This window comes from Eurosta solidaginis, chromosome 3 (assembly GCF_040869045.1).
Source record: "Eurosta solidaginis isolate ZX-2024a chromosome 3, ASM4086904v1, whole genome shotgun sequence".
Lineage (NCBI taxonomy): Eukaryota > Metazoa > Arthropoda > Insecta > Diptera > Tephritidae > Eurosta > Eurosta solidaginis.
Genome location: NC_090321.1, coordinates 48,927,437 through 48,954,413, shown reverse-complemented (window position 1 = coordinate 48,954,413; position 26,977 = coordinate 48,927,437). Strand labels below are relative to the sequence as shown.

At 36.5% G+C, this 26,977-nt stretch overlaps 1 protein-coding gene across 13 annotated transcripts; it reads right to left on the bottom strand.

The window, feature by feature from the left end:
* Positions 1 to 4,942: 4,942 nt before the first annotated feature.
* Positions 4,943 to 25,271, bottom strand: 4E-T (eIF4E-Transporter). 13 transcript variants are annotated; one of them, XM_067771609.1, is made up of 4 exons: positions 24,614 to 24,809; positions 24,409 to 24,465; positions 22,050 to 22,267; positions 4,943 to 9,146 (listed from the first exon to the last, which is right to left on the bottom strand). In XM_067771609.1, the coding sequence occupies exon 4, from the start codon at positions 9,087 to 9,089 to the stop codon at positions 5,142 to 5,144; it is 3,948 nt and encodes a 1,315-aa protein (XP_067627710.1). In that variant the 5' UTR covers positions 9,090 to 9,146; positions 22,050 to 22,267; positions 24,409 to 24,465; positions 24,614 to 24,809; the 3' UTR covers positions 4,943 to 5,141. The 13 variants fall into 13 exon arrangements, 11 of the variants coding, with proteins under 11 accessions (XP_067627710.1, XP_067627711.1, XP_067627709.1 ...); XM_067771610.1 differs by having other exon boundaries at positions 22,163 to 22,267; XM_067771608.1 differs by lacking the exon at positions 22,050 to 22,267.
* Between the last annotated feature and the right edge of the window lie 1,706 nt (positions 25,272 to 26,977).

Here is a 26,977-nt window from a genome sequence, read left to right as displayed (position 1 = left end):
CAACTAGGGATTGCAAATCAATTTCAGCATAGCTTTCCGTTACGGTTATTTTTTCAGGATAGCATAAACTCTTTGATTCTTTTGAATATGAAGGATATATTTTTCTGTTAACTTCTGAAGTGTGCTGCCGGATCAGGGAGTATTTATATTTTGAAAGATTTGAGTCAACTATCATCGCAATTGCTTGATCTGGTGACAAACTTTTCTTATTTTCTTCCGATAGTTGGGACTTTTTGATTGCAGTGCCTCTTGATTATTTTTGCAGAATTTCTGTTCCCTGATGATCGTAATTTCAATTCCGCTGCCATTAACAGTTGATCATTGTCAACATTGTTCATTAGTTCCTTAGATTTTCGTTTTTTTGTGTGCATAGATGACTCAGAGAAGTTTTTTGTTGGCCTCCCCGGCTTGGGAATATCACGAGAAGTGTATGGCTCAACATCAAGCATATAATCTGTAAAATCCAGATTTTCTGAAAACCATTCAGATTTTTTCTCAATAAATCTACTTGTAGATCGAAAACAACATGCCCATCTCATCATCTCTTATGAATATTATAAGTTAGCTTGGTGATGTATTTTTTTAATTTTGAATGATCCACATCTCTTCCAATTATACTCAAAATATGGTTTAGTATGGCTTTGTCCGTTTCTCCATCTTTGCTTTTTAGCCAAACTTCAAAGATTGCATTTCGTGAAATAGTCATAACTAGCTGATGATATAGGAAAATTTGGTACAGTGCAGTTGGTTTTATTTCAATGCAGTCCATCTTTGGTATGATTCATTTTAGCTGTGTTCTCTATTTATATTGTCTTAGCCCAAAACTGGGTTTTAAGGGAAAATAATACCTGCTAATGCTTAACAAAAATATACTTACCCATTTCTTTGTTTTAAAGATATACCTAAGATCTCAAACTCCGAGCGAGCTTTAGGAGGCGTTTATGTGATGTATACATATGTATATATTTATATTCCCGAAGCACTCAATTGCTTAGAAGTATCACCCATAATAGACGACCCTCAGGTAGGCGAGCATTAGGGCGGGTCGATTTAAAAATCGCTCATTGCTCTGTGAAAATCATATTCTAGGGATCAAAATAAGAAACTTTGCCGAAGGAACCATACCTCTAAAACGAATTCTGATGTCCCCCAATTTGGGTCGAACTTTTGGGTAGGGACAAATTTTGAAAAATCCCACTTTGACCCATTTAGAGTGCTCCAATCGAGTCCAAATGTATGACTGACCCCCACTAACTTTGGAGGCCCGACCCACCGATGCCAGTGGCACACCCCCTGGAACCCCCCTGGGGGTTCACCATACAAACATTTCAAAAAATGGCTGGTTTTGTACTTTACATGAAAAAATCAGCTAAATGGCTATGTGGTAATAAGGCCAATTAACCTTATGGCCGTTGACCTTATGTCACCACACCATCACATTAATGCATTGTCATCGGTCCTTGATACGTATGCAAAGTTTCAAATTAATCAGACTTCTAGAAACCAGTGAAAATTAAGCTCAAAGATTCCGTTACATACAGGCCAAGCTAATAAAAGCGTGCTAAAAATGAATTTAACTTGGTAATAGAAAAGAAATTAAAAAAAATTATTAGAAATTAGCGTTTTTACAACCCTTTTAAAACCAAGGCATCACTGTGATGCATTTGCATGTCGTAAACATAGTTGTGTGGGTTTTTTATTCAACCGTTTTAAAAAATGAAGGTATCACTGTGACACAATGGCAGATCGTAAAATTGCTTGTGTTGTTTTTTTAAGCCACCACAAGACACAGCAGGTAGAATTGAAATTACCATTTCATTCTTATTACCTCGTCTCGTAGACCATATATAACGCAACAGTTTTTGTGAATGCATTAAGTCGTTGTGAAGAACTCAAAGTGTGAAGTGCTAATTTCAGATACAAAAATATTTCAAAAAAAAAAAATAAGTGAAGTGACCATTCCAAATCAAAAAGTTTACAATGAATCCACCATCCTCTACACAAGATGAAGCAACTACATCAACAACTATTGAAAACCCAATTAGTCATATACCCAAGCAGTATATGGTCTACGAGACGAGGTAATAAGAATGAAATGGTAATTTCAATTCTACCTGCTGTGTCTTGTGGTGGCTTAAAAAAAACAACACAAGCAATTTTACGATCTGCAATTGTGTTACAGTGATACCTTCATTTTTTAAAACGGTTGAATAAAAACCCACACAACTATGTTTACGACATGCAAATGCATCACAGTGATGCCTTGGTTTTAAAAGGGTTGTAAAAACGCTAATTTCTAATAATTTTTTTTAATTTCTTTTCTATTACTAAGTTAAATTCATTTTTAGCACGCTTTTATTAGCTTGGACTGTATGTAACGGAATCTTTGAGCTTAATTTTCACCGGTTTCTAGAAGTCTGATTAATTTGAAACTTTGCATACGTATCAAGGACCGATGACAATGCATTAATGTGATGGTGTGGTGACATAAGGTCAACGGCCATAAGGTCAATTGGCCTTATCACCACTTTGAATGGCGATAAGTTTGATTGCAACTTTGCACACCTATCAAGGCTCGATGACAATGAATTAATGTGATTGTGTGGTGACATAAGGTCAACGACCATAAGGTCAATTGGCCTTATTACCACATAGCCATTTAGCTTATTTTTTCATGTCAAGTGCAAAACCGGCGATTTTTTGAAATGTTTGTATGGTGAACCCCCAGGGGGGTTCCAGGGGATGTGCCACTGGCATCGGTGGGTCGGGCCTCCAAAGTTAGTGGGGGTCGGTCATACATTTGGACTCGATTGAAGCACTCTAAATGGGTCAAAGTGGGATTTTTCAAAATTTGCCCCTACCCAAAAGTTCGACCCAAATTGGGGGACATCAGAATTCGTTTTAGAGGTATGGTTCCTTCGGCAAAGTTTCTTATTTTTATCCCTAGAATATGATTTTCACAGAGAAATGGGCGATTTTTTTGCCTCCCCACAAATCGACCCGGCCTAGCGTGCATAACATAAGTGGATGGGATAAGTGCACAACTCTTTAACTATGGGAAAACTCATATGACAAACATTTAAGGCTATTCAGTGCACAAGTATCCTTTTTCTGGGTTTTTACAATTACAGGTATAACTGTCTTTTTTTGGGGTCTAGTATTGAGTACTTGAATTGAGGACATTCCATTGTTAGGTCACTGCGCTTCATACGTGAGCGAGGGCATAGAGACCTTAAGTTGACGATTACAAAGAAAAAGGCAAAATTTCGCACTATATGAAATTCCCTGTAATTTGTATGTATTCGTTCAATGGAATTGGGCGGAATCAGGCAAGTTTTATTCTATTGAAAACGAAAAATTTTATAAGCTTACCAAACTTTTAATGGCTGTCTAAACCCAAAAAAAAAAAAAAAATTAAAAAAAAATGCCTACGTCGCTGAAACTTACCAATGATGTTACAAACTACCCAAGTATGTCAAATAAAATAGTTTGAAGTCAAAACAGTTATCAAAAAATCCACCACGTGGCTACAAAGTTGGTCAAAAATTTTGGTTTCAATTATCCAAGTTTCATAATGCTTATCATGGTGGTGGTGGGTTTTTTACTTTGCTGTGTATACATTTTCTTAACAGTTAGTTATTAATCTGTTGTATGTCAAAACATTTTTGAGATTGGAGAACATTGCTTTTTGGACTTTTGGCATCCTAAGAGTGAAAAAAGTTACACTGTGCGACGCTCTCCTCTTGTTTAAAATCTTTATAGTTCGTGAATATATTTGATGCAAACCATGAGTTTTAGCATCTACGTCGTATAGTTCGAGATCTAACAAATTATGGAAACGGAACGGGGTCTTAGAAATTTTTGAAAGGAGGGTAGGGCCAACCTCCAAATTTTTAAATTCAACGAAATTTTATGTTTCATTCTCATTCGCCCAAGCCGCGGGTCAAGGCTCGTAAATAAACAAAAAATTTATAAAAAACAATCTCATAACACTCCGTTTTAGGATCTCTTCGGATGATTTAAGGGTGCTTTTTATTTGTAAGAGAAAAGGAAAGTAATTTCGGATTTCGGTATACCTTATTGAAGAAAAGCCCTGAAGGTGCATTTCGGTATTCATTTTAAAAGGCACTTTGCTCCGTCGGATACGCTACGTTGGAGGCCCTTTCAGAGCCTCCCGCCGAAGTCGTGGTAGTTATTTGAGTTTTTCCGTTTCCCAATTCTGAAAACACTATGAACACATTCAATATACATATGAATCTAATAGCGTTTTCTTTTCTGTAAGAAATGTTGCCCTCATGTTGCACTCTTAAATTCTAACTTTTGATCTAGTTGTTGTTGTTGTAGCGATAAAGTTGCTCCCCGAAGGCTTTGGGGAGTGTTATCGATGTGATGGTCCTTTGCCGGATACAGATCCGGTACCACAGCACCATTAAGGTGCTAGCCCGACCATCTCGGGAAAGATTTATGTGGCCACATTAAACCTTCAGGCCATCCCCTCCCTCCCCACCCCCAAGTTCCATGAGGAGCTTGGGGTCGCCAGAGCCTCGTCTGTTAGTGAAACAGGATTCGCCGCGGATAGGTGAGGTTGACAATTGGGTTTGGAGAAGCTATATATTGCGCTGGCAACCTGAAGGGTTGCGCTACACACCCCTTGAATCTGGTATTTTAGTCGCCTCTTACGACAGGCATACCTACGGGTATATTCTGACCCCCTTACCCGCTGGGGGATCTAGTCACCTGCCGCGATGCAAAATGACTCTTCTTCGTAGTTAATGAGACCCTTTTTCTTTTTCGGTGGAAAATATTTTGTGAAAAGAACAAAAAAACTCACAAGAGAGCTGGGAAAACCCAACAGGGCGATACTATTTTCAGAAAAGAAAACGCCATAAGGTCTTTACTGACCCACTAGCTCAGCCTAACCTAGTAATAAAAGTCATAATAATTGTCGTTTAATGTGCAATATGTACATACACCGAAACATTTTATTAACTAATTTCTTTTTGTAAGAGCTATAATTATTTTATGTCCATGATCTGTACTTTCAAGATTCAGCTTATTTAAAAAAAGAATTTAAAACTATCATGATTCGAATCGAATGCGCAATCTCGTATTACAATTTCTCAAACTAAGTACTTGTAAAATTAATTGTGCACTGTTGTTGAGGAATGTTGCATATTTTTTTCAAACTCTGCTAGACTCAACGTTTGATTCATTTTCAGTAGTGGAAGCTTCCCAGCATTGGCTTGCGCAAGTAACTCTGGGGAAAACCATTGTGCTAATTGATTACTAGTAGGCGACAATCCACCATCTCGTTGATAATTGATCCTGACCGTTTCGGCTGCAGCATCAGCTACAGAATTACTAGACGCAGTATCACTAGACAATGGTGATATCATACAAATATTGTGATTGTATATTTCCAATGGTTGATCATGTTGATGTTGGTTATGCAGTTGCTGTTGGACGTGGAATTGATGCTGCTGCCTTTGCAAAGCTAAGGCACGTTGTTGATACACTTGTTGTTGTTGTTGTGCTTGTGTCATTAACATGCTATGGCTAGGAATTGACGCAGATGTTGCAGAGCCTTGAGGGAATGGAACGAGCTGTTGTTGACTTTTCAAACGCTGTTGTTGAATTTGTTGAAAATCTAAATGATTAAGCATAAATTCAGTTTGTGATTGTGGTGGATGTTGCGGGTTAGTAGATTGTGACGACATAGAACCTTTCAAAATAGGGCGACCGATTGGTTTAGTGGCAGGAATATTGTGATTCAGAAAGTTGAATGGCCAATTTAATGGTGTGCTACGCATAGATTGAATTGGTTGAGGACGAGATTGAGTCAAACCTGATGGTGGTGTATTATTATTATTACTGATTTGCTGCGGTTGCGATAATTTACCGCCTAGTATCATACGAGGCTGAGTAGCAATGGGCTGCTGATACATTTGCTGTTGGGCGTTTTGAGGTTTTATGAATGTATTTTCTGGCGGCAAAGCCTTATTTTGCTGCTGCATGCCAGCAGTTGTTGCGCTGTGAAATTTATCTGCTGTACTCGTATTAAAATTATCTTTTTCGGCAGTCATCTTACGAAGCACTGATGTTGGCGTGAATGCCAATGGCGTTGATGAGTTAATATGACGGTGCTGTTGTTGTATAGTTGATTGATTATGCGCCTGTTGTTGTTGTTGTTGTGTTACTATTGGCTGTCGACGGAAACTATTTTGTGGAGTTTGTTGCAGCTGATGGTCGTCTATTTTCTTTTTCCGCATTGCATTCTGCATAATGGTTTGTGTATGTAACTGCAATTCCCTTTGTCCTGGCATAACTTGAGTGTTTTGGTGCTGAAAATGTGGAGTTTGGGGATTTCGGTCTAGCAGTATTTCATTTGATTTAAGCTTTTGGTCAAAAATATGATGTAAAAATGATTCATTCGAGGACATTTGATTCGACAGCGGCATTTCACTGTTGCGACCTAATAAAGGAGATTGCTGCCGTGTCTGTCGCTCAATATCTGGCATCTCACGCAAAGCCATAGTCACTTCCTTGAAATGTTGTGCTGCATTTGAATTATTAATTTCTTGTTGCAAAAAATTAATTGGTATTTCACCACGTGCTGGATGTTGATGGAAATTGCGTGCCCCGAAATGTTTTTCCGGTTGATTTGCAAAGTAAGCGGATAAATTCTGCGTTTCGGATTGTGGTTGTTGCACGTTGGTAATATCACCATGATTATGTTGCTGCTGTTGTTTAAATTGCATGTGTGCAATGTTCGCATCATCATTTTTAACATGCATATGCTGAAGCAAATGCGCCCTACCAAATGTATTTCCCGTCTCCATTATATGCAAGGGTTTAATTGGGGCGTTACGGCTCTCAGGCGTAGTTAGAATACCCGTTTGTAAGTTGCTTGGTTGCAAAAGTTGTTGAAAAAAGAGTTGTTGTTGCTGATGTTGCTGTTGTTGCATACTACAGGATCCAAGTTTTTGTAATAGCATTTTGAATGCTTGTATTTCTCCTTCCTGTGGTGTAGCACATGCTTTCTCCTGATCCATTGAAAACACTTTATTAATATCATTATCTTTCTTTTCAGTAGATATGCTAGTGATGTCTGTGAAGCCGGTCTCAAATGAATCTTCCTTACCAGTATCAATAGCACGCATACGAGCCTCAAGTTCCTCTACACTTGGTATGCTAGTTGCTTTATTAATGGGTTTAGAGTCGGGTAGGGCAGGCAGTTTATTTAGAAATTCCAATAGAGTATTAGTTTCACTTTTTCTGCAATTTGTATTTGATAGTTCGGTGATCGTGCTGCTGCTGTTTTTAGTGCTTGTCGATGGTTGAGTGCTCTCATCTATAGGTTTATTGCCGAACCAGCGACTAAACCTTGAACTACCCAAGACTTCGTCTGCATTACCCATTGGGTTATCGCCACGCATGAGTGTGTGTTTTAGTGGGTCAAGACTTGGATTAAGAAAAACATCGAAACTAAAATCCTGTTCCTTGCTGGTTAGACCAGCGCTTGCATTTTGCTGTGAGGTATCGTCTAATAAGAAATTCGTTGAGCCAACGTTGGAGGATTGATTTATATGTGTCGTAACGGGATTAGTATTGTTACAATCATTATTTCTGCCCAACAAATTGTTTTGTTCTTCATCCACTGAGCTGTTACTTTTAGCACTAATAGCATTGTTACAAGTTGAAACCACGTTTTTTGGCGATACATTTGGGCTTTGTTTAACGTCTTTTTCTTGATCTTGTGAGCTACATAGAGCCTCCCTAGATTTTGAAATATTTAAATTCAGTGTACTACTTGCACGTGAGGACGAACTTTCACTTAACTTTCGTGATGGTGTCAATATAGTAGATCGATTGCTATTACCCGTTGGTGCAGTAATATTGAGGTGCTCATCAATATCTTCGAAGCCATGCAATTCTATTGTATCATGTTGAGATGTTGGTCCTCCACTAAACCATTCCGGTTCTTCATTTCTATCATTGTACTGATAATTGCGTGTGTTACGATTGCGTAGTGCTGGGGGTTGGAATTTGGGCATATCTTCCCTTGGCACACCAGTACTATGTGTCTTAGCTGATTTGGTACTATTTGAATATTCATAGTTATCACCTGGATGCTCATCTACACTCACCCTACTGCGATCAAATGTTTGTTGGTCCATATGTTCATTATAAGCCGTGTGATCAAATCGACGATCTGTAGCCAAACCGCTTTCTTGTGGCGCAAAATGGTTTTTTGCCAAGGCACCTTTATCCGTTATAGAAACTACCTTTGTTGAATTGGGGCTTTTCTCGTTATCATGCGTATTACGACTTTCCCAATCAACCTGGCGCGGAATCAGACGCCCGCTTCCAATTCTACGCTCATTAGCTGTAATACCAAAATGTGCTTTAACGCGATGACGTGGTGGGGCGTAGCTGGTGCCTGAAAGTGTATTGCCCCAAATTCCATTCTTATATTCGCCTGTTGTTTGTGCAACGAGTGGGTTTGGTCCAATACCAGTAGAATTTAAGAGGACCTTTGTTTGTGTCATGCTTGGATTTATGGTAGAAGCTGTCATTTTTTTCTTCACAAACGCTGGCATGAGATGTGATGAAGAAATACTACGGTGGTCTATGAAAGTCTTAGATATACTCGGTTCGGACAAATTTTGCTGGGATCCATTATAAGCCAATCGCTGTTCCTGTTTTGATGGTGACAGATACCGACGCGTATTCGGGCGTGCTGGTGGCATATGCACTGTTTGTTGGTCCAATGCACCTGACAAATTGTAATATTCATTGTTCGTTCTTTCATCATTTTGATGTAAATTCGCATTATTGTTTATCTTCCATAAGCCAAGAAATTTCAGTTTTGCTTTTAAGTTAGATTTTGGACTGCAGCGCATTGGTAAGCCTTGTCGTATTGCCAACAGTTTCGGCCTCTTATAACGTTTTGCAACATCACCATCAAATACATTAGTGTTAGTATTGTCGGTTATGTCCAAATCCGTTATATTGTAGTTGCAATTCTTGTTTAGAGAATCTTGACTTGAAATTGCAGTATGTGATGATCCATCTATTGAAGAACTCATTCCACTTTGTTGTTGTTGTTGCTTTTTAGTTTGTTTGATTTGTCTAGAACGATGTTTCTATAAATTAAATTCAAAAATTCGTTTTTAACCGTACTTGTAACGGCCTTATTCGGAGCGTTACCAGCAAAAGTACAAGAGCTAAAGGGCTAATTAAACTTCCTTAACCCTAACGCCATAGTCGTAACCATACCCACATTCATAACCATATCCAATGTGATCGATTAATGGTACCTAAATATCATGAAAATTTCATAAAAATGAAGAAAACGCAAAAAATTACAAACATATTCCACAAAAAATAAGTCTCTTAGTCATAACGTATCCAAAACAATGAATAAAATCTACAAAAAGTTATTGAATTCACCAACTGAAATATTTTTAGGTTATGGATATGGCGAGAAACCAAAAACCAATTGGTTGGCCATGGTATGGTTATGGCGTTAGCGTTATGGTATGGCACCATTAATCGATTACATTGATTTACATTAGGTAGGTTCGATCAGCTGTTTTATTTGGTTGGGGTTATATAGTTATAAGTCACCATTAATTGGCCCTTAATATGTCTTGCACCAATCCTATTTTTTGGTAAAAAAAGGTATTTCCCTCTTTTTGGAAGATATCCTTTCGAAACTAACCACCCTAATATATGTTGTTGAAAAATATAGTTGAAGACTGCATTCTTATATAGGAACCGTACCCATTTTTATTTTTTTTTCATGCTTATAAACAGTTATTCTAAGACGTCAAAAAGCAGATGGAAAAAGTTAAGAGCGATTAACTACTATTGGATCTAACCTCAAAAAACGCTCAATTGTCAGTAACTCTTTCTGTTGTTTAGGTGAGGGCCTGTTAGGCCGCTTCTCTTGTCCGATTGGTATTCTGGGCATTAAAATGAATGGGAATACACGTGCTGTATTACTAGATCCGCAAACTTGCTCAGGTGTAAACGTCTTTGCTCACTATATGGGAGAATCCTAGATGGAAGAGTAAGTTTTAAGCGTAATCTTTGTACGTGGTATGCTCTATCGGGGATATAAATTAAACACGTCACCTACATATAAAAAAAATCTCTGAGCATATACACAATTTGTATGCATGCATGTGCACGAAGAGATGTATACACTGCTGTTATGTTGGAAATAGAGAGCCAGAGACATAATAGCAAACACGAGCGAATGCGTGCTTAGATTTATACGAAATAATAAAGTTATTTGGGAACCAGCATCAACACTAGCAACAACATCAGCACTGAAATCTAGCGAAGAATCAATCTTGCCAATAAATGCTACTTTGGACTAGGTAGGCAATTGAAAAGTAAAGTCCTCTCGGCGAACGAAAATCATACTCTACAAGTCACTTATCGTACCCATCCTGCTATATGGGGCAGAAGCATAGACCATGACAACAGATGAAGCGGCTTTGGGAGTGTTCGAGAGAAAAGTTCTTCGAAAGACTTATGGACCTCTACGCGTTGGCGATGGCGAGTACCGCAGATTTAATGATGAGCTGTACGAGCTATACGCAGACATCCACATAGTCCAGCGAATTAAAACGCAACGGCTGCGCTGGCTAGGCCATGTTATGCGAATGAAAGATGATGCTTCGGCCAAGAAAATTTTTCTATCGGAACCCGCCTATGGAAGCAGAGGTAGAGGGCGGCCCCCCACTCCGTTGGAAGGACCAGGTGGAAAACGATTTAAACTCCCTTGGTGTGACCAATTGGCGCCGGTTGGCGGAGCGAAGGAGCGACTGGCGCGTCTTGTTGGACGGCCATAACTGTTTAGACGGTTAAGCGCCAATTAAGTAAGTAAGTAATAAACAATTAAATTAAAATAAACGAACAATTAAAAAAAATAAAGTAATTCAAATTACAAAATTAAAAAAATGTTATAAAATAAAATGAACAAGAATAAAATAAAAAATAAAATAAAATGAGATTAAATAAATTTAACTAAATTAAATAAAATGAAAAATGAAAATAAGTGAAATTAAAAAAATTATAATTATTAAATTAAATTAACTTAAATCGATTGTTAAGCTACGCGTTTGTTCGCGAAAAGTTTTAGATTTATCATCGATAAATTATCGATGTTATCAACACGCTATCTCTCTGTGTTATCAAAAATTTATCGATTTGTTATCAACAAGTTATCGATTACTTCTTACCGAAAATTTATCGATATATTAGCAAAAGGATTTCCAGAGTTATTGGAGTGCTACCAATTTGTTAGCGGCGAGTTATCGAAAATTTGTAGATTTTTTTATCAAAAATTTATCAATTTGCTATCGAAAATTTATCGATTTCTTATCGGAGCGTTCTAATTGCCTATTCTGATTTAGCGCATCAACATACACACATGAGAATATATGTATGTGTCGCGTTACCAGATCCTTCAACATGTAATTGGGTAATTTATCGCTTTGAAGGGCTATCTGTGAGACCCGATAATGCCTTTTATATAAGCTTAAAAATAAAAATAAAAATGTATACAGTTTTAATTTTGAAAAACGGCTAAATCACTTATCGATAAAAAAATTGATTTGGCAAACAGGTGTACAAGTTGTTTATTCATTTTCGTTGGTGGCTAGAATAATGTGCAATATCTATATACTTTTATCGATAACGTTGCAAATAAGGCCGTAAGTGTTATCTTTGTTTAAAATGTTATACCAACTTTTTTTAAATTTTATTTAGGACATGTGCTAAATGGGACACTAAAGGGCTAATTAAACTTCCTTAACCCTACCGCCATAGTCGTAACCATACCCATATCCATAACCATCTCCAATGTGATCGATTAATGGTGCCTTAACCTAAAAATTGTGAAAATTTCATAAAAATCGTGAAAATTTCATAAAAATGAAGAGAAGTCAAAAAATTACAACCATATTCCACAAAAAATAAGTCTCTTAGTCATAACGTATCCAAAACAATGAATTAAATCTACAAAAAGTTATTAAATTCACCAACTCAAATGTTTTTAGGTTATGGATATGGCGAGAAACCAAAAGCCAATTGGTTGGCTATGGTATGGTTATGGCGTTAGCGTTATGGTATGGCACCATTAATCGATTACATTGGTTTCCATAAGGTAGGTTCGATCTGCTGTTTTATCTGGTTATGGTTTTATGGTTATAAGTCACTATTAATTGGCCCTTAAGATACATTTTGACAGATGAGAAGTAAACATCAGAATATTCTGTAGCCTTGGTTATAAGTTTGTGCATGTATAACCACGCCTTATTGTAAACATATTCAAATAAAAATTTTCATATTTTGAGATTTTATGTTATTCCAAAGTAGCCGGCTGATGAGACTATGATCTATTATATAGAATAATTAAAGGAACTGAAATAACAGGTGTCTTTAAATCTCATTTTTATAAACTATGACGCAATAAAACCAGGCAGGTGATGTCAGTAATGTAAATAATGTGCAGAAAAAGGCCAAACTCGATATATCTACACATTGGAAAATCTTGCTCTTGTTATCTTTACATTTCCTACTTTCCTCCAACTTCCTCCGTTTCCAATGTGTAGACATATCCAGCCCAATTCTAAACGAAAATTCCGTGCGAGTTTTTTCCCTTCTCCCATTCCTCGTATTCTAAATAAAAATTCCTTGTGGGTTTTTTCACTTCTACCTTTCCTCGTATTCTGAACAATGTTCGAAAAAGCGGAAACGCGTTATGGGAGAAAAGTAGGTATTCAGCCCAATTCTAAACGAAAATTCCGTGCGAGTTTTTTCCCTTCTCCCATTCCTCGTATTCTAAATAAAAATTCCTTGAGAGTTTTTTCACTTCTCCCTTTCCTCCTATTCTGAACAATGTTCGAAAAAGCGGAAACCGGTTATGGGAGAAAAGTAGGTATTATGAATGTGAGGGAGAGGGAGATTTCTTTGCCATTTCATAGGAGTTTTTTCACTAGTTAAATTGAAGGGAATGCATCAAAATAGTTAAAGGAAATTGGTTATTTTAAGAAAGAACACTTATTTGTACAAATTTGCGCTAAAATATGTATTTACATTCTACCACAATATTCTCACTGTTAATACAACAACAACAGCAACAATATTCTTTATTTTAAGTCGAAAAGTATATCATAAGCAACGGAAGAGCTCTTTGTATATTTGATGTATCCATCCAGAAATTGCGCAAGGATTTTTAAAGAACGCTTAATTAGATTTTGGCATATGGCGAAAAGCGAACTCAACTCGACGTGGCCGCCAGAAAATTGCTTTGCAGAATGAAAGCAGGTAACTCCGGCGGATTTGTGTTAACCCGCCGTGTTCTTCTTATGCTCCTCTGTTGATGTTGCTGTGGCACCAATTCATTACTCATTTCAGTGTATACCACATGAAATGCAATAATGTGCATTGTTTATACCTTATTTCTTAATTTCAAACAAATTCGCAACAATAATTAAGCTTTTCAATTTTTTAAACAAAATAAGAAATGCGCAACGAAATTTCAATTGACAAAACAGCTGACTTCGAAAATTCGAAATTCCTATTCCCCAATTTTTCTTCTCCCTAGGAGAAAAGGGGATAAAAAAATCCGCGAGAACAAAATTCCGCGAGAATATTTAGAATTGGTCTGATTATGAATGTGAGGGAGAGGGAGATTTCTCTTCCATTTCATAGGAGTTTTTCACTAGTTAAATTAAAGGGAATGTATAAAAATAGTTAAAGGAAATTGGTTCTTTTAAGAAAGAACACTTATTTGTACAAATTTGTGCTAAAATATGTATTTACATTCTACCACAATATTCTCACTGTTAATACAACAACCACAATATTCTTTATTTTAAGTCGAAAAGTATATCATAAGCAACGGAAGAGCTCTTCGTATATTTGATGCAACCATCCAGAAATTGCGCAAGGATTTTTAAGAAGGCTTAACTAGGTTTTGGCATATGATGAAAGACTAATTCAACTCGACTTGGCCACCAGAAAATAGTTTTGCTGAATGAAAGCAGGCAACTCCGGCGGATTTGTGTTATCCGCCGTCTTCTTCTTCTTATGCTCCTCTGTTGATGTTGCTGTGGCACCAATTCGTTACTCATTTCAGTGAATACCACATGAAATGCAATACTATGCCTTGTTTATATTTTATTGCTTAATTTCAAACAAATTCGCAACAATAAATAAACTTTACTATTTTTTAAACAAAATAAGAAATGCGCAACGAAATTTCAATTGACCGAACAGCTGACTTCGAAAATTCGAAATTCCTATTCCCCAATTATTCTTCTCCCTAGGAGAAAAGAATTGGAGGAAGTTTTCCGCGGGAATAAAAAAATCCGCGAGAACAAAATTCCGCGAGAATATTTAGAATTGGTGTGATCGAGTTTGGCCTTTTTCCGCACATTATTTACATTACTAACGTAGCAAAAAAGTATCAAAAATTTTCCCTCCCTAGTACTTTAAAATTTATGACTATGGAGGGGAGAGGATATAAGAGAGGAAGCGAATTCGACAGAGTAGAGGCACCTGGGGATCCCAACAGGAGGAGTCATTTCCGTAAGCATTATGAGGAATACGGCACCGAAGAACAAAGCCGTATGAAGCCAAAAAACACAAGCAGGTCCTCAGTGAACTCCACAAACAGGCGTCGGACCTTTATGCCGGGAATTGCCCGGTGAATCCAGTACTAAAAGAACAGTACCCAAAACTTGCGGAAGAGGAACGCACATTCCCCAGGGAAACACGAGTCACTCTAGCTCAACTTCGATCTGGATACTGTAACAGGTTAAACTCTTACCTATCTAGAATCAACTCTGACACACAAAATGTATGGCCCGCTTGCAATGTGACCCCACTTGACACAAACCATCTCTTCAATTGTAATGTGGCACCAACGCCTCTAACACCCCTCTCATTATGGTCCACCCCTGTTGAAACAGCAAGTTACCTTGGACTCTCGTTAGAGGATATTGATGACAATTTGTGATCGGTCGCATCTATTTGATGTGGCGAAGCACTGCTACAACAACAGCAACAGAGTAGAGGCCGGTGGATTGATAGAGAAAGTCAGAAGAATGTCTGTCGGGTTTGATCATACGTCTGGGAGTATTTCATGTTTGTCTAATAGTTTCCAGGGATATGCAGAGCTTCTTAAAACAAAGTGCTGATATGCCAAAGTTTTTTTTTACCATGTGGTAAATCTATAAGCTCTATTTTGTTGAAGCACCGTTGCTGTAAAACCCCTGCCACTACATATTTTTACACGAACCACCTTTTTCTGTGCAATGAGCATATCTCAACGCTTGGTTTACATATGTAGATAAATGTTGAATCTTGGGACCGTATACCGTTAACCCCGAGTATTCATATTACAAGCCTCCCAGATATTCACCCGCAAGTTTGTGATATGTTCCAGATCGTCAATCATCCCATTGATGTCAGCAGCATGGTAGGTATGCCTGTCGTAAGAGGCGACTAGTATTTACCAGATTCAAGGGGCTGTGTAGCGCAACCCTTCAGGTTGCCAGCGCATTATATAGCTTCTCAAACCCAATTGTCAACCTCACCTATCCGCGGGGAATCCTGTTTCACTAACAGACGAGGCTCTGGCGACCCAAGCTCCCCATGGAACTTGGGGATAGGGAGGGAGCGATGGCCTGAAGGTTTAATGTGGCCACATAAATCGTTCCTGAGAGGGTCGGGCTAGCACCTTAATGGTGATGTGTTACCGGAGCGTACCGGTTCTGTATCCGGCAAATGACCATCACATCGATAACACTCCCCAAAGCCTTCGGGGAGCAACCTTATCGCTACAACAACACCAACAACAACATGTAGTATGTTTTTCTTATTCCTTAGTTGTGGAAAATGAGATTCTCTGAAGATCCAGCCATTCAGTTCAGTTGTCTAAAACGGATCCATTTCCTCTCAGGAAAAGGAAATGAACCCTCCCACAAAAGGAAATATGACCGCAGGCGTTATTTTCCCGAACGTTACTTCATATTTCAGAAAGGCATACGTTAGTATTTTTGTATGATATTGAAAAAGCAATGCTGCAGCCAAGTCAAGAAGCAACATTTAAAGTATTGTCAAATGCGTCTGGGTTTTGTAATATTGACTTCACCTCTCTGGTTTATTGCATCATGATGAAATTGTATGAAAAAATAGAACTTTGCGTTTTCCCAAAAAGTTTACATTACGATGTATTGTTTCGTAAAAACAAAGCGGAAAGCAAAATGAATGTTATGAATGTGAGAAAAAAACAAGTAAAGGTGTATAAGTTCGGGTGTAACCGAACATTATATACTCAGCGTAAGCTTCAATTGCACATTTCATTTCAGATAAATTACTTTTCTACATAACACGTGGCACCGCCCGTTTAAAAGAAAAATGTCTCCACATTTCCTCTTACAATACAACTTGATAAGTGAAGTATCATTGATTCAGAACTATTTTTTGCTAAGTTAAGCTTATTATTTTAGTCTAGACCCTTTTAAAAATCTTTTATATAAAAGTGGGCGTGGTCTTTAACCGATCTCGTCCATTTTTTCTAGAAATATTTCTTGCCATAGGGAAAATTTGTGTACCCAATTTTATTACCAACCGTAAATATTTCTTCAAGTTATGGCTCCCGAAACATAGAAAATTGCTTAGTCATAAAAGGGGCGGTGCCACGCCCATTTTTTAGAATTTGAAGTTTTTCCTATTGTTATACATCCACTTGGGAAATGATATACCATTGATATAAAGCTCTTTTTTGCAACAATATAGCTTATTAGTTTCGTCTACGACCCTTTTAAAAATCTTTTATATAAAAGTGGGAGTGGCCCTTAACCGATTTCGTTAATTTTTCTTCAAAGCATTCCTTATAGTAGAGGCAACCTCTCTGCCGAATTTAGTAATGATAGGTTTAACGATTTTTTGATTTATGATTAATAATATTTGTAAAATTAAATTTATTACAAGTGGGCGGTGCCATGCCCATTTTAAACAATTTTTTCGAATTTTTATCAAGTCTCAATATCAGTCCACATGTCAAATTTCAAAATTCTCGGTGTATTATTTACAAAATAATCAGGGTTTTTGTGTGTTCAAAAATGTTATATATATAAAAAGTGGGCGTGGTTATCATCCGATTTCGCTCATTTACAATACCAATCTATTCTTGGTCCAGATAAACTCATGTACCAAATTTGGTGTAGTATCTCAATATTTACTCAAGTTATCCTGTTAACGGACAGACGGACGGACATGGCTCAATCAATTTTTTTTTCGACGCTGATGATTTTGATATATGGAAGTATATAACTATCTCGATTCCTTTATACCTGTACAACCCACCGTTATCCAATCAAAGTTCATATACTCTGTGTGCAGAGCACGCTGAGTAAAATTCATGATACAAACAAGAGAGCTTTTGCAAAAGCGAAAATATGCACTTCCACTACTACACCTCTTCAAGTTTATAATGAGAAACTGTAAGATTATATTGTGAATATATAAAGTCATAATGAGAAATATAAATTGATATTGAGAAAATACAAATTGATAATGAGGTTGGGTTAAGTTACATAACTGAATGTGTCCATAGTGTTACCATAATTTGTTTGATGACCAAATGGATGAACCCCAATCAGGTGACAGGACATATGTGAATAACTCCGTCCTCTTGGCAAATACTAGATATCAGTTTTCTAGGACCCAGCTTAATTGCTGCCTCGAGATCTGGCGAATCTGCCGCCCCTAATAGCTGGAGCCTTGACCTGGCGAGCGCAGGACATGAACACAGAACGTGCTCAACCTTTTTTCCTGCAGCTCATACTTCCTACACTTGCAGTTACTGACGATACCTAACATATAAGCATGTTATGGCAGAAGGCAGTGTCCAGTCAGTATGCCCATCGTGAGCCTTAAGTCTTCTCTCTTTAGAGATATGAGCCACATGATCTTTGGTACACGCCGTTCCAGTGAGTATTGCACACTCCTTTGCCAACTCATCGGCCTTATCGTTACCTTCTATCCCTTTATGACCGGGAACCCAGTAAAGACGTATGGTACGGCCTAAGAGAAGTTTTTCCAATGCTTCTTTGCATTTCAGAACATATTTTCCGGACTCACTGCAGTCCTAGCTGCAATCCTAACTCGCAGACCAGATTACTTATGGCACATCACAATTAAAATTTACTTATCTAAATGAAATCATCACTGAACATCTCAAGGAGGCGGATAATAATTTAATAATTGGTGATTTTAATATCAATGTAAATGTATCGTCAACATACTCAAACCAGCTAACAAGTTTATTTGCACAAATGGCAATGATACAAAGGATAAACTTCGACACAAGGATAACAGAGTACTCGTCTACAAGAATTGATTTGCTATTCAGTAACAATGATAAAGTTAAAGAAGTGAATATATGTGAACATCGCATTTCTGACCATGAGACAATCCACTTCGAAGTGCCAACAACAAAGCTTTGTAAAATGAGAAGGTATGCTACTGTTACATGTTGGGAGTACTATAGTGCTGAAAATCTTTTAACATTGCTACGAACATGCGATTTCAGCTTTATGTCAATTTCCGGATTAGAAACTATAACTAAAGCCCTGAACGAAGTTTTAACTGAGGCTATGCAAGCACTGATTTATATAAAGAGGACCCAAATACAGATAAGAAATAAGTGGTACGACCGAGAATTAACAAACCTGCATAAAAGAAAAATAGAATCTTATAAAACTGGTCGAAATACTGGATTTTGGGACGAATATAACGTCATTAAGAAAATATATAAAAGAACCATAATTTATAAAAAAAAAGAAATACATGGAAGATGGCGATATGAAACGTATGTGGAAGTGTCTAAAAGACCTCGTCGAGCTTAATGATGTTAAAAAACATATCACTAAAATTTTAATTAACGGTGAATGCCTGAAAAATGAATATGATATAGCTAATGCCCTAAATAACTTTTTTATACAAAGTATTGTTGAAATTAATGATAGCATCGAAGAAATTGTAAATGGGGATGAAATAAGCATAAATCATAGTAATCCATTGAAAACATTTAAATTTACTGACATTGTAGTGGACGATATTATTGTTATCACAAAATCACTTAAAAACAAATATGGCGGCGACAAGCTTTTATCGGAGGGTGTCGTTAAAGATGCCATGACATATACTGCTAATTTCTACAAAGACATAATTAACGAATCATTAAACAGCGGTATTGTACCTAGTTACTGGAAAATTTCAACAATAATACCTGTTGAAAAAGTAAAAAATACAATAAAACCTGAGGAACTACGTCCAATTAACACGTTACCTACAGATGAAAAAATTATGGCGACAGTGGTGAAGGATCAACTTGTGGCATACTTAGAGAAGCATAATGTGATTATCCCAGAACAATCGGGATTCAGGAAGAGCCATTCTTGTGAAACAGCGTTGAATATGGTAATTGCAGATTGGAAAGAAGACATGGCGGAAAAAAAATTTACGGTGTCGGTCTTCTTGGATTTAAAACGGGCTTTGGAAACTGTCGATAGATCTGAGCTATTGGACGTTATGTTTAAAATTGGTATAAGAGGAAAGGCGTTGGAATGGTTCCGGAGTTATTTGGGTGACAGAAAACAGAGAACGATAATTGGAAAGGAGGTTTCATCAGTGGTGGATGTTAACATTGGTTTACCACAAGGCTCGGTCTTGGCGCCAATATTAACCCTACACATTGTATATCAATGATATCAAAAGATGCTTAAAATATTGTAAAATACGTCTATTTGCGGATGGTGCATTGCTTATCATAAGTGAAAAATATGCAGAATGTGCCATGCTGAAAGTACAAGAAGACTTGGACTCGCTATACAAATGGTTATGCCTTAGAAAACTGAAATTAAATGTCGAAAAAACTAAGTTCATGATATTTTGTAAAAACACTAATATCATAAGTAACAATAGTTTAAATAATATTACGCTGAAGGTAAAAGACATGGAAATCCAAAGAGTAGACAAAATTAAGTATTTAGGAGTTTTGATTGATGATAATCTAAATTTTGGAGAGCATGTAACTTATCTGGAAAGGAAAATTGCACAGAAAATATGCTTCATGTATAGAACATGTAAACATATCAGTCAAAGTCTTAAAACATTGGTATATCGTTCAATTATTGAACCACACTTTATTTATTGTCCTAATATTCTGCTATTAAGTAATGATATATATATTAAGAAACTTCAAATACAGCAAAACAAGGCAATGCGATTTATTTTAAAATGTCCTCCAAGAACGCCAAAAATTGTAATGCTCAATAGATTAAACTGGCTTAGTATTAAACAGTCAGTTAGTTATTTCACATTGAAATTTATACACCAACTTAGGTTAGGAATGTTACCGTATTACCTGAGTAGTAAAATACATTATAATCATGAAATCCACAATTATGGAACTAGAAATTGCAATAATATAAGACTGCCCAGAATAAGAACTGAGTTCGCCAAAAGGTCTCTTGAATATTTAGGGTATAAAATGTATAATGAGTTACCTTCTGATTTGAAAGACTGTGAAAATATTAGTAAGTTCAAAGAAAAATTGTTTTTATATTGTACGTCACTAAATGTGACATGAGTATTTATGTTTAGTCTCTTACTTTAACCTAAACTAGGTCTTAAAGACCGTAATAATAAATAAAAAAAAAAAAAAATTTGTACATACATATGTATGTTCTCACTACCAATTTATGTTTTGTCATTATTAATTTATATATTCTCAATATGTAGTTACACTCCTCATTATCAATTCGTATTTTAATATTAATTTATATTTCTCATTATCAACTTATATATTCTCAATATGAAATTTTGTTTCTCAATATCAATTTGAATTTTCTCAATATGAACTTTTATTTCTCATTATCAACTAATATAATCTCAATATGAAGTTCTGTTTCTCATTACCAATTCGTATTTTCTTAATATTAATTTATAGTTCTCATTATCAACTTATATATTCTCAATATAAAATTTTGTTTCTCAATCTCAATTTGAATTTTCTCAATATGAACTTTTATTTCTCATTATCAACTAATATAATCTGAATATGAAATTTTGTTTCTCAATAGCAATTTGAGCTTTCTCAATATGAAGTTCTGTTTCTCATTATCAATTCGTATTTTCTCAATATAAAGTTACATTTCTCAATATAAACTCATATTTTCTCATTATAAACTTGAAATGGTGTAGTAGTCGAGTAACGAATCGAGTTACATAATGAACATGTGCACATTGGGTCAATTCACACTAACCCGAGATTGTAACGAGACTAGGGACGCCTCACAAATAACTACTTCTTATTTCCGCAATCCTAACGAAATTCATAGTTCTCAAGTTGGTATCCAAGACTAATCACCACTTTTTCAAAAAGTTGATCATCAACATCCCCATGAGACACAGTCCATACAGACCAAAATACAGACAACAAAATTTCGACAATAAAATATTTGAAACAATATAACTTTTGGCATGGGTATTTATTGCAAGAAAATCAGACGAAGACCACGTTAAGGGCACACAAGGTGTCTGAATAGTAGTGCGTACACATTCGAAATGTAATTGAGGAATTCATTAGAATTCGATTTTCTCGGTTTGGGTTTCGGTCCCGTTTTGTTTAAGAACGTTTTATTTCTCCAGTGGTTCCAGAGTAGTTGTCTAATGTTACACATTACAGGTCGGCCTAAGCTGGTTACATGTATATCGGTTTTTTGGCATTGATCCCAAGTAAAGAATAAAATTGGAGTATAGGTTGGACATTTTTTTGGCATTTACAATTTTGTTGTCTTACAAAAAAATTTCTTTTGCTGAGAACGTAATCATTCGTAAGTTGCGGGACGATTTAGAAACAATTTTTGAGGTTTAGAAACAACGTTTGAGGTTTGAGAAACGCGCATAGATAATAAGTAGACGGGTAAAAAGGAATAAACATTTTCAAAACCAACCCGCCAAGTTCCAATAGGAGGAGGGTTTATACCCTCTATGTGCTATGGCTTTAAAATGCTAATTTAATGGAGTGAAGATAAACTTAAATCGGGAACTCTAGTTATCAACATACAGCCCGATCCCAACCCGTCTTCGTCTCGAATATTTATGAATGATCCATCAACCAGTAACCAAATTGGTATAGGCCGACGCTTCTGTTTGTTTACATTGTTGTTATCTGCAAGAAAAAACAATCGATAAATTGCATGGAAAGCAAGCAAATTTTGTGAAAATTACACTAAAAAAGGTTCGAAAGTTAACGTTGCATAAAGCTCTTCTATGTGTTCAATCGCGTTTATTTGGGTACGATCTTTGATGACCACATTGGTCGAATTTACTTTTCGGATCTATTGACGGCAATGTAAGCAAATATTTACCCCACTAGTGAGTGTCGATTGGCAATAGAACCGTACATAAATGTTACCAGAAGTTTGCTATACGAAACCAACATCAGATTTAGGACCTAAATAAAAAATTGCGCGTGGCGAGTGAAGAAGACTAACACAATATATGCTCCATCGGGTTTGGGGGTTGAAATATACCCGCGGTAGGATGCCTGTCGTAAGAGGCGACTAAAATAGGAATAGATTCAAGAGGTTGTATAGCGCAACCCTTTCAATGGTTCTCCAACCCAATTGTCAACCTCACCTATCCGTAGCGAATCATGTTTCATTGTCATGGATTTAGAGGCTGGGAGGGCGGTATGGCCTAGAAGGTCACATGTGGTCATAACAAATCATTCCCGAGATGATGTTGTTGTTGAGATGATCGGGCTCGGTACCGGATCTGCATCCGGCAAAGTACCACCAACATCGATAACAAACCCCAAGGCCTTCGGGGAGTGTCCTTATCGCTACAACAACAACAACAATATATGCTCCACGGTTTCATCTTATAGCCCACACTTCCTACATTACCGACCGCTACTAATTTGTGTGCATGTCGCACGTTTTATAGCAAACAAATGTAAGTCAAAATTTAAAATTTTTGAGAAAGTCAATGTTTTACCATGGAGTATAGTTTATCTTTCAATATGATCTCATCAGCCGGTTAATTGCAATATTAAATAATCTCGAAAAATTAAAATTATTAATTACATCTTACAATAACACTTGATATGGGACTTCAACGGGCAGCGTACTATAAATTACTAATTGTTAGCGTGGCGACTAAGATAAAAAAATTAATACTTGGCGTGAATATAGCTCCGAGGAGATTTAGGCCGGAGTTACCATTTATGCCTATTAAGCTCTCCGGCGGAATATAATGAATTTTAGTCTTTAAATAAGCTTATCATTCTTAGAACTGCTACGTTGCATTTATCAATTTTGAAAACCCTATGCTTTCGGGGTGCAACAGTTTCTACGAAGTAATTGACATTTATTGTACGAGCTATACGCAGACATCAACATAGACCAGCGAAGAGAGGAGCGACTGGCGCGCATTGTTGTACGGCCATAACCGTTTAAACGGGTAAGCGCCAATTAAGTAAGTAATTGACATTTATTTGTTACGTGGAAAAATTCGATTAGCTTACACACGGATTCAGTGGGTTGTGTAGCGAAATCCCTTCAAGGGTTTGCCATTTTATAGCTTCTCCAACCACATTGCAAACCTCCCCTACCCGTAGTCTTGTTTATATACGAGGCGTGGCTCTGGCGACCAAAATTTCTTCAGTAACGGAGAAGGATGATCCAGAAGATTCAAAGTGGTCATATTCGTTACAGAGATGGTCTGGCTTGCACCTTGATGGTGCTATTTTCCAGAACGTGCCGGATCGATAAAACTTCCCAAAACTATCCGGGATGGTGTTGGTGTGGGGTTGGTTTTAAATGTTGTTGCTATTGTGCTAACAGTGCTTCGCCCTTTTTAATGAGTGCAAAAAATTGTTATCAATATCCTCTAACGGAAGTCCAAGGAAATTTGCAGCTTCAACAGAGGCGGACCATAGTGGGAGGAAAGGTATTCGAGGCCTGTGATAAAAGCGAGTAAAATCCATGCTCGAAATCTAGAGGGGTCACACAAAACTTTCCTGCAGCAATCAGACTGGCATCGGAGCATACCGGATTCATATCCGGCAAAGGACTGCGCATATACGTAACATTTCGGGGAGTTAAGGGATATCAACATAATTACACTGAATCCTTTACTTTTCGTATTGCTTTTATCCATTGCAAAAAGAATCGATTATCGCCCCGAAGTTGGCTATCTACTGCGATCGACACTCGCCATTGGGGGATTTCTCCGCACATCTAAGAATGTTAAATCCACCAATAAGAGTGGTAACCTCATTTTTGTCAATACGTATTTCTTTATTACCTATCTCCTTTGTTTTTTTCGTTTGTAGAGATTTTCACCTCCGGTTTATATATGTACCTATATAAAAAAAAAAAAACATTCAATTAGTTTTCTTAATAATTTTATATTTACACGAAACAGCTTCCACCATTAAAACTAAAACCCCAAAGTAAAAATATATTGTGCTCAAGGTCCCCCCTTAGCCGTATGCTCCGTCTTCACTTACAATTTGTGGAAAAATGTTAATTTAACGACCGTGCGAACATAAAACTACCAATGTCCATCTCTATATCCACATTTATATTTATTTACACTTTTTTATCGCCATTATATCACTTTTATCTTGTTTAATTACTGTTTTAGGTAAATTCATAACTAGACGAGTGCAAAGAAGCCAAAACGAAGTCGAAAATGAAACAAGGCAACGGCAGCAGCGAATCGAAGGTAACCAGAGTTGCAAAATTTTAGTACTAATGTCAGGGCTGCTGCAGGGAACGAAATAAGATGATAACTTTCTTATACCATATTATTTTAAATGAGTGATATTTGAATGCATACTGTTTGAAGGTCGTTTTCAGACATTCAAACAACCTTCTTTTTCTTTTTGTAGTGATAAAAGCAGGAGAGTGTCATCCATGTTGATGGTCTTTTGCCCGGTATAGATCCAATACGTTCCGGTAACATATTCTACGGTGCGTCTAAATACTCGCTTGTAGAGAGCGGTCAAAAAATACAGATGCTTTTATTTGTGTGTGCCGTTGTAATAACTTAAAATAGTCATCGAAGTTCGTGATTTGTTTTATTTCGTTTAAGCCGATTTATAATGCAAAGCAATATTATTTTTTAAACCTAGTTTACATATAATGAGACTATCTTTATTTTCGTACTTAACTCCTAATACCCACAAATCACACATAGAAGATTGCGCATTCACGAGTTCAAAATTGTTTCGTTCTGTGCATCTACGTCACAGCTGACTGCTTGAGCGAATGAAAGAAAGAGAAAATACAAGAGCTAAAGGAAAATGACGTATGAAATGCCCATAAAAATCAGCTGATCTTTTGTTTACATGCGTAATGCGCAATCTCTGTGTGTGATTTGTGCCTAATACCTATATGACACTACTTTGTTTTGTCTTGGATTTCAAACTGAAAAAACTGACGAAACTTTGTCGGAGCATCAAATTACAAGAACAATATTGCACAAGGGAAAGCGAGACCAATATTCCCCCAAAACGAAAGATTTTGGCATGTTATTGCTTACATTTAGAACTTTATTGTTCATACATTTTTTTCACAATAGAAATAATGTAAATAACACAGGAGCACTCTGCTAGTTCACGTATTTTACAAAAATGTTGATTTATTTGTATATTTGTGCACAAAATTTTCAAACTAAAAACAAAATTTTCATTTGTCAGAAAAAATTAAGAAACAACAGCCGAATGTCAAAAAAACCTAACGAAGTACAAACTGGCGCGTTTTGTTTTTAATGAACTAGATTGTATTTTTCTTGTATTTCGTTAGTTTTTTGAAATATAGTTTACATACTTACACCAGTACTGAAACCGCATTAGGAGGTAGGGCGACAGAAAATATAAGAAAAAATACAGAGAAAATAAAGTAGTTTCATATAGGTTTAACCGTTAATTATATAACCAGAATTCGCATATAAATGCTTCCCTTCGATAATCGGTAATTATAAACAAATTTTAGAGATGCTGATTTTTTTTTTTCTCAGAAAAAGTTCCACCTCTCAGTGCAATCCCAATTGAAAGCATAAAACAAAAAAGAAAGAAGAAAATTTTACAGAAAATAATCTAGCTCTCAGAGATGGAATATATGGATTGTAACGAATTTAGGGAAACTCCGCTTATTCCAAATCTTCTGCTAACGTTCGGATCGCTAAACTGTTGAATAAATAAATCCAATATGCAATAATGCAAAAATGGTCTTTATTAGACTACTTGGAAAGTACTTCACAACCAATAGCGTGCTTAAATCAAACTGCTTACTTATTACTCAGCTTTTGCTGCTTTTATCGTCTCTGTTGTCTCGTCCACCCATTTCTTCTAAGGCCTAGTAACTTCTCGCAATGCATGCTTGGTTACTAGCTACAGGCGTGTGTATATGTAGTTTATAGCCTCTGGCGTATGCATATGCGTGTGTATATGTGAGTACTACTTCGACTGATGACTGCATCTGTATATGAGTTATCTCTTCGTTGCATTGTATGTATGTGGGTAAATGATGATTAACGTGTGTATGTAGCTTGCTTTAATGTTGTTGTGCCTTTATTTAATAACTTTAGGGATGTGAGACAATTAGTGATGCTAATATTCGTCACAGTATGTAAACGCTTATCCTTATATGACACTACTTTATTTTGTCTTGGATTCCAAGCTAGAAAACTGACGAAACTTTATCGGAACTTCAAAATACAAAAAAAATTTCTACCATGAGAAAACGAAACCACTATTCCCCCATAATTAGTGAGTTTGATATGTTTTTGTTTTTGTTTAAATTTTTATTTCTTAGTAATATTTTTAACAATAAAAGCAATGCAAATAACACTGGAAAATGTATACAAA

Bases quoted from the DNA above. Each gene is read 5' to 3' on its own strand.
- 4E-T (XM_067771607.1), bottom strand. From the start codon at position 24,341: ATGTGCGGAGAAATCCCCCAATGGCGAGTGTCGATCGCAGTAGATAGC. The intron at 9,147-24,239 runs GTAAAGGATTCA...TTTAATTTATAG, and splicing joins GGATAAAAGCAATACGAAAA to AAACATCGTTCTAGACAAAT.